This window comes from Pelmatolapia mariae, linkage group LG4, assembly GCF_036321145.2.
Source record: "Pelmatolapia mariae isolate MD_Pm_ZW linkage group LG4, Pm_UMD_F_2, whole genome shotgun sequence".
Classification (NCBI taxonomy): domain Eukaryota; kingdom Metazoa; phylum Chordata; class Actinopteri; order Cichliformes; family Cichlidae; genus Pelmatolapia; species Pelmatolapia mariae.
The window spans coordinates 30,565,539-30,583,192 of NC_086230.1; the positions used below are offsets into that span (position 1 = coordinate 30,565,539).

The following is a 17,654-nucleotide window of genomic DNA, read 5'->3' on the forward strand; positions in this document are numbered from 1 at the left end:
TGTCGCATGACGACAGCCACCACAAAGACAGGTGATTCAACCGTCCCACTCTAGTGTTGTTTCATTCTTCTTTTGTGCTGTTTAATGACTAACGGCGAGGTACTCCGATTGACGCAGAACATATAAAATATCTGACGCGTTTGTGATGCGAGGTGAAGGATGAGAGCCATTTCTTTCTCACTTGGTCTCCTTTCATCCAGCACACAGCGGGGGCCGGCTCTCCTGTGATCTGAACGTCAAGGCGAAGTTTGTTTCCAGCCACCACGGTAATGTTGTTCTTGCCGCCGGAGCTACCGGTGTCCAGGAAGATCTTGGGAGGATCTTTCAATGTGACCAGATGAAGACAGGAAGAAAGAGATCATTTAGGTTAGAACAATGATGTTGGTTCTTTTTTTGTTTTTTATATTTGAGATTTAAGGTGTCTCAAAGGTGGCACAAAGACTAAATTTACTGTTTTTTTATTCTATATATGGTCTTTTTGGACTCTGGCAAAAAAACACTAGAGGGATTTGGGGGTTTTACATTTGGAGCAGCATCATACTATACTGCCTAAAGCCAAACAAGCAAGTTGGGGCTTTTGTCTACTCGATGGCTTTCCAGAGCTGTGAGCATTTTCAACTTTCACATTCTTCAATTCATTATATATTTTTAAATTGTTTCATAGAAGACCCTTTTGTGTTGCATTTTATGAAAAGATCACACAATTTTGAGAACAAAACAGAGAGCAAAGAGCAACTTAACAGCAGCTAAAAAGCAGTTTGTTGTGATTTAACTTCACACCTTTCTGCAGGGATGTATAAATGAACTCCAGGGTACGTCTGTAAACTCTAGGGTGTTGTTGCAGGTGGAACAAAGTGCACTACAGACATACCTAAGCATCAGTTTGAGTGTGGTTAAATAAAAAAGGAAGTGCAATTTCACCAGTATTGTTCAGTTTTATGATTAAGAAATGCTGCTGAAGTAAATCTGTCAATAAGACATCTGTCACTATGTCTAAAATTACAGAAAAAGCTCCCCCTCATTGACCCATTATAAAAAAATATAAGTCGCTATAGTAGAATGCTTCTGTGTTTTAATTGTTTTTATTTACCTATTACTTTATTATTTTGGCATAGGGGAACTCTGCTATTGTTACTCATACTATCAGTAGGAAAAACTGTAAATACAGTTAAGTTCAGTGACAGGTTTTCAGTCCCTCCAATCCTCTTATGGCTCAGGGAGGGACATGATAAGTGCAGCAACCAGAGCTAAGCTCCAAACAAACCTGCACATATGGATGCTCGCCAGTATCTTCAGCCTTTGTTGCATTTTTCATTTGTTCATTGACTAACAAAATCAAGAATTTGCTGTAAGGTTCAGACTTATTCGTCATCATATATGACCTTCCTTCTCCAAAACAAGAAGAGAAAGTTACTTCTTTCTCTTCTTGTTTTGAAATTATAGAAAAGTGGACACAGCATAGACTCACTGTCCTGTTTTGAGGTACAAATGTGGCCTTATGCAATGGGACACCACTATTTTGGTATCATGTGAGCTTGCTTGGTATACAACATGCAGACATACTGTCATGATTGTTTATCAATATTTTTCAGCTAATTTATTTTTCTGATGGTTTGTTTAGCAGTCTTACATATTGCACCTTTAAGGATATTTAATGCAAGTATTCCCATAATTATGTATGAAGTAACTTTATTTTAGGCCAGATACTGATTTCTGTGCCTAACTGTAGCTCTCATATAATCATAACCTCTGTAGCTAACTGCTGATGAGTTTGTATAACACGAAAAACACAACATGCACACAAACATTACATTTTTTGATGACTATATGAAGGCTAGAGATAGCCCAGATGTCTGTTTGTATTACCAAAGCATATAATAATGTCTTTGCTAAAAAACTGAAATGAAATCCTTGATGTGCTTCTGGGATAGAGGAAAACCTAACATAGACAGAATCTGTCCCACTAACCATAACGTACGGTTAGGCATTAATCAATAAGAGTGTTACACTAACAATAAATGATCAACTATTTGATTTTTTTAAAAGGGCACAAGGACATTTAACCATTTCTCTGTTCAGAGGGTCACACAGTGGCATCTTATATGATATTTGCTATATTTTCTCAACAGCTGATTAGCTCAATAATTTAAGAGTTCACTTGTCAATTTTTACTTAATTTAATAAACAATTTTTCTTGAATATAATGGGTGTTGACACAACATTTTGATGTCTACTTTCACTTTTAAACCAAATTTCATGTTAGGTATATTTTACACCTCTAATTGACAGAAGATTCACAGCTGAAGGAAACCTAATGGCATCCAGTTTTACACAAAAATTACAATGATATCAGCACATTCACATATCTCTAACATTTACTGTCATACACAACAGTATAAAGTATGAATTTTGTCTTTAAAAAAAAAGCACCTACCTTGTCGTGGAACATATTCAATTTTTATCTCTGTGGGGAAAAATTAAACAGATCAGGAAGATTCAAATTTGCAACTTATAGGTTGAATTCAGAAGAACTGCTTGGTATTTTGGTTTTTACGTCACTCTCACCCAGGAAGTTCAGTTTTGCTGAGAGAGAAAGTGCGTAGCCATCAGGGACGAAAGTATAATCTCCAGCGTCTGAAGCCTTCACGTCATTGATCGTCAGCTTGTGGATCCTGGGGAAATGTCGCCAGATGTTACCAAGGAGACAGCAGTTGTTATGACCCGCATTTATGCAAAGGACAGTTGCCCTAGCAACATACTTCAAGAGACAATATCGCAGAGTGAGAAAGCTACTAAATGGCTTTCACCTTGTGTGACCGCTGTCGCCTTGGCATATCTCCTTCCGTAGGCCGCTCTGATGGAGGGCTTACTGAGAGAAAACCCAGACCCTTGGGGTCTGTTTGTTGTTTGTGTGTGACCATGTGCGAGTCTTTGAGGGAGCGTGTGTATGTGTTTAGAGGTTAGAGCTTTACAGATTGCAGCCTATCCCCAAAAAATGGGTCAAACAACTAAGAAAGCCCTCTGGTAATAGTTTTCCAAGCCATGTAGCAAACTGTTTATTGTCATAGCTATATGATTTTGTGAGCCTGGGTGTGTGTGTTTGCTGTTGTCATAATGTGTGCAGCTGTACATGATAGGTAGCCGAGCTGGAAACAACAGTTTTATCACAACAGAACATTAACCCACTGGAGTCTGATAGCGATACCTTCCAATGTGTGAAATTTTTATGCGATCGCTGGTCTCGACTTCGACACCATCCTTGAACCATTTTCCAGTCACCTTTTCATCAGACACCTCACACTTGAATACAGCTTGCTCAGATGCCTTCACTGTCAAGTCAGCTATGCTCTGTAGAACCTCCAGCTCCTTATCTGCACCACAAAGATCAATCAAAAGTTTAATTAATAAAAAAAAAGCCTAATTAATTAAGTGTATCCATGCAAAATGAGTGCAAATACAATGTTACAGTTTTGTGCTGAAGTATTTCAACTTCCTGGATTTTATTTGTGTGTTCCCATTTCCAATCTTAGTGTTGAGTTACATTAACTACCCATTAGAAACCTAATTATTACCAAGTATTTATAAAGTAACGTTGGATTTGGAGGAATTGCTTCCTCCCCCTTTTTTTCTTTAAAAGAAAAAAACTCTCTACTATATACCTATGCTGGCATTGCTACAAACTTAGCAGCGACCGCCACAACCAAATTAAACCATTGCACAAATGTCAAAACTGCAGTTCTGTGAATGAGCACTTGAGGCTTGTGCTAAAACTGAGTCAGTCTCAACAGACTCCTATGTTAAGCTGCCTCTTGCACCGCAGGAATAAACATGATCGTAAAAACGTGTCTTTAGCCATTTTCCCCCTTTTATGCATTCGTTTTAGTACAACTAATCCATACATACATTTTGTAAACCATTTCAGAGACACCCCAAACCCGCTTTTCTGGTCATCTTTTATCTGAAAGAACCCATCCTACTCGGATTCCCTAACCACCACTATGGAGAGTAGCAGTTATTATTCTGGATGACCTAGAAGATCCAGGAAACAGTACAGAAGAAACTAATTTTCTTATATCCGCAATTTGATTCTTACACTTACTAACTATAGCTTGCAGCCACAAGTGAATGGTAGGAATGTAGATCAGCTGGTAAATCAACACCTTTGCTTTTACGCTCATCTCTTTCTTCACAGTAGATCTGAGCAGTATTCACATTACTGGATGGTGACACAGGCAACACTATGGCTATGCCCATCTGGTATGTGCAGTCTCTGAGAGGAAAACTATTATCCAGCATTCCTTCATTACCTCGTGGGCTTTAGCCATGCTGGTTTTAGCCACTTTGACTGTAGTACTTTGTTTATATCAGCTACCTAATTCACAGTTACTATAACTATACTATCTTTTCTCTGTATTTCTATCCTTCATCTGAGGGGGAAGGACAGAGATTTTCTCACACTATAATCAATTTATGGGACTCGTTTGACTCACAGCGTGCAAGTGCCTGATATCTGAAGCCTGATATCAATTTTGGAGGTGTAAAACCAAATTAGTATGACGAATAGTGTGATACAACTGATACAAGAGATTAATGAAATAAAATTAATGATGACATGAGTAATGACTAATTTGTTGCTTTTCATGCTTGTCAGGATGGAAAACATCAACATGTGTTGAAGTTTGTTTCTAACTGAGGAGTCATACTGGAAATATATGTCTGTAAACTTTAAACATCAGCACAGATTTCATGGCCTTTGCAATTTAAGCACATTAATATTTATTATGTAATGTTTAATTTTTAATTGCTCCAATAATATCTGATCATGTTGTTATTTGCTTTTCATGCTCCCCGTTTATTTTCAATAAGCCCAGTTAGCCTGGATAGCAAGTTTTCAAGCACTGGTGGACTGGAGGACAAATACCTTCAACCTCCAGCTCTGCCTTTGACTCCCCACCGTTGGTATAGACGTAGTACGTTCCAATATCCTCTTTAGTGGCTTCATTTATGATCAAAATATGCCTCTTCCCATCTTTCTTTAACCTGTACTTTGAACCTGCAGTGTCTCTATTCAACTCCACTCCATCTTTCATCCTGTGAAGAAAACACACACACATAAATACATCTGAGATACTTTAGCACAGGAACGCGAGAAAAGGGACTGATACTTGAGATGTTGGCAGTGTTGTAGATAGTGAGATCCTTCAGGAGTCAAAAGGCTTTGGGACAAAGTTGTGCAGTAGGTGAGGATTTTTTGTGTACAATATTTGTACCAAAAAAAGCTGTGTATAGCAAAGGAAAAAAATGCATGCATTCGTACTCATATCTTTTAGTTTGGCTCTCTAAAAACCTCTGAGTGGAATAACCACATCCAAAAAAGTGCAGACAAGAAGGAAGCAAGGAAGACAGTGTCCCAGTTAACAGCCCATCTAGGCTTCCCCTAATTGCTCAGACAGCTTTGATTGCTGTGTATTATTTCAACAAAAAAACAAAACCCAAAAGACATCTTTGTAGATTTTGCCTAGAAACTGTCTGGCTTTGTACAACAATAAAACTTAAAATAAAATAAAATAAAAGCCACAAAGATTCTTTTTTGTGGAGAAGATTATTAGACAATGATATTAGAGGCAATTGCAAAATGTTTAGCTAATAGCAATATTTCATATAACAATTTGGTTGAGCTTATTGATAGATGCTTACTAATAATGGTTTTGGTTTTTGGGGGTTTTGTTATTCATTACACCTTTTGCACCGATAAATCTTTATTTTAAAAGTTTTTCATCACACCATCTTTAAATAATAAATCATTACGATACTGAAGTGACAAAACAGATAAATCTCCATCATTGCCTTTGGTAAATAGTGTCTTATTTGCTGATGGCAGTGAGCCAAAGTATAGTCACAGTAGAAAGAAAGTACACCTATTACTTAGTAGGTTGTAAAATTAGATAAATACACATCAGACAGGCTCCTACTGCCAATCTTTTTAAATCCTATCTTAAAACACATTTGTATTTACTGGCTTTTAATACAGTGTGAGAGTTATTTGACAATTCATATTTGATGTTTGCTATCAATATTATAAGTTATTTTACTAGGTATTTTGTATTCTTGTGCAGCACTTTGGTCAACGTTCCTGTTGTAATTAAATGTGCTAAATAAATAAATAAACTATATAAACGATATAACTATATAAATACAACCTCAGAACAACAGCAAAACATGACATATTACACTTTGTCATCATTTATTTAATCAAACTTAAGCAGACCTGCAGAAACAATGCTTGAAAAACTAAGACAGGACAGAAGACAGAAAACCTGATTGAAATGCTGTGCCGTCAATAAACTCAATAAACCTCAATGAACTCAAGTAACACTGTAAAGTGAGCCAAAACTCTGTGATGTGAAAGCCTGATAAAGTCATACAGAAAACAACTACTTCAAGTTACTGCTGCAAACATTCGCCCTAAGAGGATTGAATCACTGGGTACTTTGCTTTTCACACAATGCATTTTGGATTTTGCATTTTAGTTTTTAAGAAATAGATCATAATATGTTGTAATATGTCATGTGCTGTTGTTCATATCACGCTGTATTTACAGTATTTAATTTTAAAATGTAAAGTCTTAGGAACTGACATCTGTCCTTTTGCCATGACTCTGTTGGAGTGTCCTTATGCAGAAATCTCAGTTACACACTATTAGCCAGTATCTTTTATGTTAGCTTGTAAAAATTAAAAATTTCACTATGTGAGCTGCGTCAGCATTGCTTTATGAGGCCTGAAACGTATTGTCTCATTGGACTGTTTATTCCGTTATACAGAGAGTTTTATTAGCTGAGTAGCACATTGATGAATTTCAAACTCAAAATGAACCGAAGGGTAAATTAGCTCACCATATGACGTTAGCGCCTTCCTCAGACACTTCCACTTCAAACTCCACCCTCTCACCCACCACTGTATGAACATCATCCAGCAGCTTGGTGATGGTGATTGGAGGTTCTGAAAACAAATAGCTTTGAGTCAAACAACAGATGGGAAGTGAGTCATTAAAGAGATACGCTATTTTATGTAAATCACCAACTGGAAACTGGACATATCTAAATCACCGGAGTACACAAACACGAATGGAGAGTAAAATAAGTGTAGCAAATAAACACATCTGCAAGGAAGCAGGACTTGAGGAGAGTGACTAATGCTTTTCTACGATATCAACAGCAATAAGAATCTATCATTAAAAGATATTAATTATGTCATAATACAGTATACATGTACCTGTAGGTCAGGTTTTTTAGCATTATTTTCTTCTTTTTGAATGGTAGATACCCTACTTTAGTACCTGTTAGCAGAAAAATAGGATAGCACACAAAACGTGTAAACGCTCCTTCGTATTTGAATAACAGCATAGTATGTTCCTGAATTTCTTATCCAAAGCCACCAAACACAGCCGTCTTGTGGAGGTGGAAGGCACCTCAAGTCTCCTGAGGTGGTGGGAGTCACATTGTGTAACCACATGGTGTGGTGCTTGATGCTCTGCTAGCCTCAGCTATTTGTCACAGTCGGCCTCCAGTCCCCCTCCGGACGTTTCAATTCTCTCTCCCCTTAGCTGGTGTGCCCGCGAACTCTCTGAACTACACTCACAACACCACAGAAATATGTAAAAATCTGACTGTGGGCATCACAAAAGTTTTGTGAAATGAATTTGATGTTGTCCACATAAAAACTGAGGAATATATTCTCTCTGGAATACACAGACACAGCTAGAAGAGTATGACACTGAAATAGCCCAGTAGGTTTGTAATAGCGGCCGTACCTTCAAGTCTGGAAAAAGCAATATGTGATTTGTACTCTGACATGGAATAACCGTAACATGTTTGGAGGCTCCCAGAAACTCTAAAAGTGAGACACTGAATGCAATAGAAATGTAGATGTAGATACAATTTCATGTAATCAATAGTTTATCATGAATTTGTCCTTTCAATGAAGTAGCTGAAAAGGCAACTGAGTGAGCTATACAGGTTTCAGTTAGGACAAGAAAAATAATATTTAATCTAGCTTTAAGGGTTTTTTCAGTTACATAATCTGTTTAGTGTTTAATAAATAATCACAAGCTTCATTTCCAACTGTTTTTTTTATGTCTGTTTATTTCGTATCCCTTTATATTATCATTTTGTTAGTCTATGTATTTATGTAAGCCTGTATTATTATTATTTATTACCATTATTATGCTATAACAAACAAATATGGGATAAATAAAGTATAAACTAAAAGATATTTATTAACTTAATCTAATAACTTGTTTTATCTAAACTGTTCCAGCTGGTCCCTGATTGGCTACTTTTCTTTGATTGGGTGATATCTGAAAAGTTCATTTTTGCTTGTATATACTGTTCTTAGAAGGAAAGAGAGAAAAGAAAAACATTGGAAAAACTGGAAATTGGAATCGTAAAAGACAATCTAAATTGATGCATCTTTAAAATAATGATACTATAAAGGCCAAGCAATTCTACTTTAAAATAGTATATTGTAGTGTAGTATAGTATTCAGAATATGAATTTGAAGATGGAAATAAGCATGAGATTTCGCTTTTAGAATCTAGTGTTATTTCATAAAGAGCTCAGAGGAAAAATATATGAAACTAAAGCAAATCAACAGAAAAAAATGGGTTTCTGGTGAGCACATCTCAAACTGATGTCTGCTAGCCAGCTTACAGAAATCACCTCTACAGTCAGTAAAATGCGCAGATTTTGACCTGGTTTACTGAAGCTGAAAATGCTTCCTGTCTGAGCACACCTTTAGGAGTCATTTTCGATCAAGACAAACTAGGAAACGATAAATTTGTACAGTAAGCCGAGCTTTTGCTTAGGTAATTTGCGTCTACTTTAAAGTACTGAGACCGCTGGTTTAGACAAGCTGTTATGTGGTGAGCCCACCTCTGGCCTGACTTGTGCCAGGAGGAATCAGTGACAAAAGGTACTGATGTAGTTGTTTACAGACAGCCACATGAGTGATATATTTATATCTATATAAATATAACAACACTCATCAGCAGGCACATAGACACATTGTAGCTGCCTGGGAGTGGTTATAGAGCTTATTTTTAATCTTTCTGATGATGTAAGAGAGTAAAGTATGGGATTAATATAAAAGCAGTAGACTGAGTTACATCCATTAAAATGTACAGTAAAGTGGCATGCATTTAGTCGATCAAGTAGGCCCAATTAATACCGAAAATGACATGGATCTAGAATAATATAATGTGTTACAAGAATACACGAAATACAAGTGCTTCTTTCAAAAACCCTGAATACAGAGCTATCATACACCAAATCTGCCTAGCAATTTTACTATTACCATTGATCCGTATTCAGATTGTCCTTCAAAAACACACATATCAGTCAAACTCGGATAAATATGTCAGCACATTAATACAAACAGCACGGCGACAATGATACATGACAATAAACAAAGCATGAAAATTTCACTCGCCACGTACCCATTAAAAATGAGTGAGCAGACAACAGAGCGCAGCATGTTACTGCGTGGCATAAAAGCATTGAAATACACAGATGACAAGAAGGGAACAGAGCTGTCAGGCCTCTCAACACTCAAATGACAGCATTTGCTAAACCAAGCGGAAAAACCGCTCCCTCCTGAAAGGATTCCTCCAAAGACAGTGACTCATATACCTTTGACAAAAACCTCCGTGAAGCACTTCTCCTCCCCGACCACGCACTCGTATGCTGCGTCATCCGACAGGTTGCACTTATTGATAGTGAGTGTCCGCTTGTTGCCCACGCTCTCAAACACATACCTGGACGCAGAGGGATGGCGGGGGAAGATTATACGAGTCGGATAAAGAAGAAATGAAGTGAGAGACAAAGAAAGGGAGAGAGAGCGAGAGAGAATAATGATTAAGTGCTTTCAGCAAATCCAACCACAGTCAGGCGAACGAGGCCTAAAGACAACAGAGTGACTCAAAGTTACAGATCGAGACAAAGAATGCACACATTTAATATATGCTCCCACACACATGCGTTGAGCTTGCTGTGAAAATATGGTGCCAAACATCAGAGAGCTACAGTAATGCCACAGTGTCATCACACGCAGTGATGAGGCAGTGATGAGAAAGATTCCCATGGTTACAAGCTGCAAGCATTCACATCATCAGACCACTCAAGGTCCATTAACAGTAGGTGTAATTTGAATACTGAATAAGTACATATTGTAAGGCTAACAGTTAAGCAGAAATGTTAGAAACAGAGTGTTCAGGATTAAAATGTATTACATTTTGATTTCATTTATGTAAACATGTCATGGTCCCTGGATTTCTTTATTATTCTCGTATACTGCTCGAGACAAATAAAGGAACACTTAGGAACACTCAGTGACGTGTTAGGAATAAAATGATGCCACATCATTTGATGGAAATAAAAATGATCACACGGCAGAGGGCTGAATTGAAAAGTACCCCAAAAATCAAAGTGAAAAATACTGTCGGTTGCGATTTCTACCCCTCACAGCAGTTTCAGAAAACCTGACCTCTGACCTTGACTTTGAGGTGGAGGTCAATGAGACCCAAACTCATCTGAGATTTTTAGTAGCTACAACTGCAGTATTTATTTCAAACCGCTACGTCACTTCATTCTTGAATTCTCGCATTCACAAGCTTGCATGTCCGCACCGCCAGCCCGCCACTCGGCAAGGTGACGACAATATCCCATCAGACTTTTATGAAGCAACACCAAATGTAACTCAGTAGTCTGTATGCCCCCCTTGCTTGTATGCATGCCTGACAATGTTGGGGAATGCTCCTAATGAGACAACAGATGGTGTCCTGGGGGATCTCCTCCCAAATCTGGACCAGGGCATCTCTGAGCTCCTGGACAGTCTGAGGCACAACTTGGTGTTGTCTGATAGATTAAAACACAATGTCCCAGGGGTGTTTTGTGGGGGGGCCAGTCAGTGGTATAAAGTCCTTCATCTTCCAGGATCCTCCATGGATATGCCTCCCCACACCATCACTGATCCACCACCAAACTTGTCATGCCGAGGAATAGTACTACCACTGGCAGTGACGCTGGCCCTAGTCAAATGCAAAACTAGTGAAAAAACAGTGAGGAAAAAATGTCAGTGGCCTCCACATGTAAAACAATGCCTGTTTTGAGGGTTGTCTCATTGTTGCCCCTCTACTACAACTGTTGTTAATTTCATTAATGCCAAAGTAGCTGAAACTGATTAATAAGCCCCTCTGCTTGTTTTTTTGAGCAGCGTATAATGTGGTTATTATAATCAGTAGTAGAGGTTGTAATAAACTCCCCATTGCTTCTTTTTGTACCTTCTAATGCTGTTGCACTCATTGGCAAAACTAAAAGGCAACCACGCAACCTAAAATCTAAAGCAAATGTGACCGTGCCAAAAACTTGAGTAAATCCTCATAGACTCCAAAGCTATAATACCTTACTTCACAGCAAAAATAACCATGGTTACAGCCTCGTATTTAGAATAATTTTAGTCTCTACAGCATACACTGGCTATGACAGATTGATATATGAGCGCTAACTCAGCTAATACTAATGTTAGCAAGCTTTTGTAAGTTAGTCACTCATCCAAACTTGAGCTCAAATGGCTTGGATGATCTGTACCACACCACAGTTTGTCTCATAACCTCAATACACCTCCTCCAGAAGGAACCAACCGCTTAAACATTGAGTGAACTGAATTTTCAGATGATAGATGATAGCTAGAAAACAGCTACCATCGATCAAATGCTCCCAAACCTTAAAGCTTAGCAGTATCTAAGAAGATGAAAGTTCACTACCATAGTATTGTTATAAAGGGACAAACTTTCCATAATGGCAACAATTGTTTATTTACCGAGCTGTGAGGGTGGTTTTTATTGGTGCTGAGTTTGGCATTTTAACACTGGTTTTAAAGCCAACCTCAAGTGGAATTGCAGCTTGTAGCAGTTTTGTTGTGATTTAATTTTTCAGCCCTTGCTGCTTAGTCATTCTCCACAGACTCCCTTTTGAATTGCCCGAATTCAGGAATCAAACTAATATGTTTATGATAATAAAATAAATCAAATAACAAAATAAAATAAAATATTTGCATCTGTATGGCTATTTCAGGGGGTGATTTTGTATGACTCGCTCAGTTAAACTCTTAAACACTCGAAGTTTTCATTATTAGGGAAGAGTCCACTTTGACTCATAGGTGGACACCAATACTGTCTCATATAGTGGGAGGCAGAGCCTTCAGCTATCAGGCACCTCTCCTGCGGAGCTAGCTCTCCATTTTGATTCGTGAAACATAAATCCTTTCTACCTTTACGATTGAGTTTAAAACTTCCATTTTTGATAAAGCTTATAGTTAGGGCTGGATCAGGTGACTCTGAACTATCATTCAGTTATGGCGCTGTAGGCTCGAGCATTTGCCTTCTCTCTCCCATAATGAATGTTTTGGCATAATCTCTTTATGCTCTCTTTTACTCTCTTCTCTTTCCCTTCATCCAAACAGTCACAGCAGGTGGTTGTCCCAATCTGAGGCTTTGTTCTCTTACAAGAGAGTTCTTTCTTTTTGCTACTGCAAAATCCTACACATATGGGGTGATCTGAATTGGACCACTCAATGCTGGTTGAGAGGAACATTTTTAAAGAAAACATCAGACAACTAGCATGACTTATAGTGTAATTAATTCTACAGCCCAAGAAGTCTGTGTTTTAGTTATTTTGAGTAAAATTCTAGTATTTGTATGTTATTCTAATAACTAGCAGGTATATACGACTGTACAATGCATCCATACATACAATAGATGCACTTTGCACCGATGCACTGTCCAGATATTGTCCTCAACTGATGACAGATGAAACTTTAAATTGCAAGTACACAATCTAACAAGCCACATAATTGTAGGTACATCCATCTTTAAAATACAGTCTGTTTGCAGAACTTCCTATGCCCATGTTACCCACAATGCACCTAACTCTGTTTAACTCTGCACCTCCAGCTGACTCAACTAGTGGTCTTTCATTGCCCATATGGAAAAGAAACAGAAAAAACTTATAAAAGACTTGCATCAGATTTGGCTTGCTTCATATAATGAATCATATAAGGCTTATATGATTTACTCATGAAAGTGGCCACTTTCTCAATACTTTCATATATTGTTTTAGGAAGTATCCAAAACATACAAGTTTCATTTATATAATTTTTCAAGGGATCTTTTATCTGTTTTCACTCTTGTATGCTTTTCATGCAAGTTTCACACAAGACAGATACAAACTTTATAAGATTTATATATATGGTTTCCATATGGTTGATGTGTTATTTCACAACACTCCCTCTGTAGCTACAGACGTCTTTTCATACTTTATTCCCCAACACCTGCGAACCAACTTTCAGTAAATGTCTGTTATTCCACGACATTGGTTCTTGGAGGTATCATTATGTCATATACAGCGTACTGCAATCTTAAATTATGGTATTTTTTAATAGAAGAGTAAATTAAAGAAGTGCAGATAGACCAAATTGAATCAGTATGGCATTTTTTCCTCATCTCTGAGGCTTTGGTAAATTAAATGAAACAAAAGGACAACTCAGCCTTCAAGAAAAATCACTTTTTTGTACCTAATAAACAATGTTTTAAGCTGCTATCAGTGAAGGAAAACACAAAACAAAATTAAATTTATTTTCTATGGGGTTTGTAACACTGAGTGGCAAAATAGTGAATCTCAGCTGGCCATAATAAGATAATCTCTTTTTATATGTATTATGTCAAATGAATTTTTGGCTTGGTTTTGGTTTTATGCTTTATCCACAGCAGTAGTAGGAGTGAAATAAAGCAACAACAAAAAAGAGCAGGGTTGTACAAGTAATACCCTGATCCCAGTGGCTTTTAGTCACTAACCTAAAACATTTGATTTGTTAGAGCTGAATGGTCACAGCCCACAGCCTGGAGAGACCTCCAGGGAGACTCTGCTCAGGCCAAAATAAAAGTCACTTCTCCCGATGTAACTGTCTTAATCATAACAGGAAGAGGGCCGCCTTACTTTCCAGAAACAGCATGAAGATTCATGAAATAGCAGATGGTGGAGCTATTGAAAACATAGCACTTGAAACAGCTGTAGCCTCTTCAATGAAAGACCACAAGTAGCCTTTGAAGAAGGAGGGAAAAGAGCACAGAGGAGAGCGACGCAGACACTGGATAAAGCTCAGCAGGCTAAAGAGGCTCAAAAAGTAACATATGTATTCTGTCAGACATCCCAGTCAGAGCTAAAGGATTTTGAATTAACCGTTTACACTCCCTGCACCGTGTTTTGCTTGAGGAAGGATGTGCTTGCTGAACTGCTTGAAATGTACTCTGCAACTCTTGCAGTTGCTCCAGTTGGTCAAGTTGTTATTGTTATAATGTTAGTGACATAATGAGAGCAATCAAGCTAAGCTAAACTATTTAAAGGACAATTATGTTTTATTTATAGATGTTGTATCTCCCCTTAAAGTGACTATTGTGGCTGTAATGCAAACTTTGCACTCTTAACCTCTGTTGAGATGCAGGGAAATGAGAACTCTGACAAATCTGGGACACCCTGCCAGCTGATCTAATCACTAGCATATTCATCTGCCCACGAGTTTGTTTATGTGCATGGGGCTGACCTTAACTGTCGTCATACTGTCAAAACTTTGTCTTCTTGGGAAAGTCATCACCGAAATGGTGGATTGCCCTAAAACCAGTTATCCTGCTACGGGAGCAGTAAGTCATTCTAGATGCTCAGCCATATTAGTGAAACCAGCGTCAAGAGACAAGGAGCTACATCAGATACAACACGAGACCTGTAGGATGAAGACAGAACAATAACAGGTCTATCCTAAGACATGGTGTTGAATTGCACACAGCACTTTTCTGAGTTAGATGTGAGTTAGACTTACAGTTGCCACAGTTATGTGTTTTCACAGGACTCTGTGTAGTCCATTAAAAAAAACTAAGTGCACCCCATAATTAGCTTGTAGAAATGTATTAAACAGCAAAAACCTGAAGTATGCATGTTCTATATCACTTCATCTGCCTCTCACGTCATTATTTTGGTCCACTGTTCTCTACAGTGTTGCTTCAGTTTGGTGCAGTCCTTGTCCTTCTGAATGACCCAGCTTTAGCTGTCAGACAGATGGCTTCGCACTCGATTCTGAAATGCTTTGGTATACGGAAAACTTCATGGTTGACTCAAAAACTAAAAGCTGCTCAGGTCCTGTGGCTGCAAAACAAGCCCAAATCATCACCATGTTGACAGCTGATATGAGGAGTTTGTCCTGATATGCTGCAGACAGGGTGTACTTAGTTTTTCATTACATGGACTCCAATGAAAACTTTCTTCTTCACATAATCATAGATGACAGAAATGTGAATCTAAATACAAAAACTGGCACAAATGCAGGATAGTTGCTCACTTAGCCGATGGTTTGATTTCCTGTCCATTTTTGAACCATTTGACTGGGACGTCGGGGTCAGCCACTTCCACTGTGAGATGGATCTTCTCGCCCTTGTCCACTGAGTACGCTGGATCCAGCTTCTTCAGGAAAGCTGTAAAGACAAAGGCTTTAAGGGCCAAATAATACCTGTGCCAACCAACAGCAGGCATATGCTAACACATATTCCACCTGTTGTCCCAGCAATAAAACTGCTCCTCCTTAAAATGCTGGCCTTTATATGCTGCTGGTATGTACAGCCTACTGCCTGCTATCTCATTCAAAGCACAAACTCTGCTTTTGCCTCGTAACCCCCGTCCCTTACCATCACTCTTTTTGGACTCAGCCTTCATCTTCTTCAGCCTCTTCAGCATACCCCTCAGGTCTGTGATGCCATATTGAAAGGCAATCTTCTCATAGTCACAGGGCTTAGCGTTCTTTAGGATTTCCCATACATCCACTTCTGGTTCCTCCTTCCTCTCCTTCTTCTGCCTGGTGGTGTTTAAGATTGATTGTGAATGAGATAGTAAGTGCAAACCAAGTTTAAGACACATGAAGATGGAAGATGCTTCTCTGAAAATGTAAATTATCTTGCCTTTTCTTGAGCAGTGCGCTGAAGTCTAGCTCTCCAGCATCCTCATCTGCATCTCCACTGGAATTAAAAGAAATTCAATTCCGGGATTATTATTTATTTCTTTTTATCCTGTGCTATTTACATTATTTGTAAATTAGGTGGCAAAAAAGACATTAATAATGTATTTACATTCAATAATATATCCTTTTTTATTCCATATTACACATAGGAAATTCTAATACGCAATAATACTGAAGATGGTCGAACAGTAAACTTCTAACAAATTTGTGCCTGTGGTTAACACTTACCCTTTTACCATAATGCATTCAGAATGCAAAAAAGAAAATAGGGGCAGTGAGAACATAGAGTGAATCATAAGCTCTCTTGAGCTGAAAGATCTGTTAGGTCTCTGAAGTACACAAAAGCCACAAACAGAGGATCATGTGACATATCACAGATGTCCAGCAGATTTGGACCAACATTAAAGTTACTTATTGTAAATTCTGTGTTTCGAAATTCCACATTTTAAAAAGTTATTTAGCTATCAATACAATTTGAGCATGGAAAAAAAAAAAGCTATAACTGTGCAAACAACCTAAGTGTTTTTTTAAAGCGCAATCTTTATAGTATGACTAGGCTGTACTTTTGTGTAGTACCAATTTGTACCACAAGACAGTGGAGTGAATCAGTCAGACAAGTCATTAAGATTAAAATTGTTAGTTACAGAAGCAGCCTGACTAAATGTAAATGTAAAGTGAAACCAGTCTGTTAAATCTACATTCTTTCACATGGCCAGCAGGAGGCAACATCTCTGGTTGTAAAAGGAAGGCAGATTGTACAGAACTCCATGTAGCTCTTGGCTCCCTTATTCTATGTATGATGACTTTACATGTAAACCTGACTCTTTGGTCGCTTCTATCGCGTTCGGTGTGTAGTAAGTCTATTTTCATCTGTTTAGCAGGTCATGTCAGTGGGGGGATCTGGGGGTTTCTCTGTGAATTTCACATTCCTGTGGCAGCGTGCTAGGAGCCACATTTAATTTTTCCCTGTAGAAAGAATTTTTTTTCCCACACAGAGTGTACAGTGGACGCTAATGTCAGTACTTTCAAGCTTTAAACGCTGCATGGTCGTACTCTCTCCCACATTCCATATTATCCATTGTTGATCTACACACGTCTGTTGCTGCCACGGATGTGGCACGCTCGCACATCATTGTCATGAGAGACTCTCACAAACAAAATCACGGTTTAGTAACGCAGAGTGCTTACAGGAAAGTAACAGTAATCGAATTACTTTTTTTGCAATAGTAATCCCTTACTTTACTCATTACTTGACAAAAGTAATCAGATTATCTTTGGTCATGATGTGATTAAAGACAGTATATGTAAGAATGAGACATAAGCATAGTGAAAGGAAGAAGATACTCAAAAAGCGACAGTCACATGCAAAATATTTTGTTGAATACAAGTAGGGGGAATTATGCATCTGTAACCATGCATAAAACCCTTTATTACCCTTCAGATGCACATTTGCAAGTATAAAGTGATGGTGAATATGTCATGTGCTGTGGCATAATCAGTCGCTGTCTCGTGCTCAACAAGGTGACAAGCACTGTGTGTGG

The 17,654-nt window shown here is 38.1% G+C and overlaps 1 protein-coding gene across 1 annotated transcript in view; it reads right to left on the bottom strand.

Annotated features, from left to right (window-relative positions):
- mybpc2a (myosin binding protein Ca) overlaps positions 1–17,654 on the bottom strand; it is a 52,867-nt gene that overhangs the window by 20,940 nt on the left and 14,273 nt on the right. The window contains exons 9-18 of the mRNA XM_063472710.1: positions 16,055–16,111; positions 15,785–15,951; positions 15,442–15,574; positions 9,687–9,811; positions 6,894–6,999; positions 4,922–5,091; positions 3,206–3,371; positions 2,566–2,672; positions 2,435–2,464; positions 182–321 (exon numbers count right to left, since the gene is read on the bottom strand). Coding sequence (XP_063328780.1) covers positions 182–321; positions 2,435–2,464; positions 2,566–2,672; positions 3,206–3,371; positions 4,922–5,091; positions 6,894–6,999; positions 9,687–9,811; positions 15,442–15,574; positions 15,785–15,951; positions 16,055–16,111 — 1,201 coding nt within the window. The remainder of the gene's footprint in view (positions 1–181; positions 322–2,434; positions 2,465–2,565; positions 2,673–3,205; positions 3,372–4,921; positions 5,092–6,893; positions 7,000–9,686; positions 9,812–15,441; positions 15,575–15,784; positions 15,952–16,054; positions 16,112–17,654) is intronic.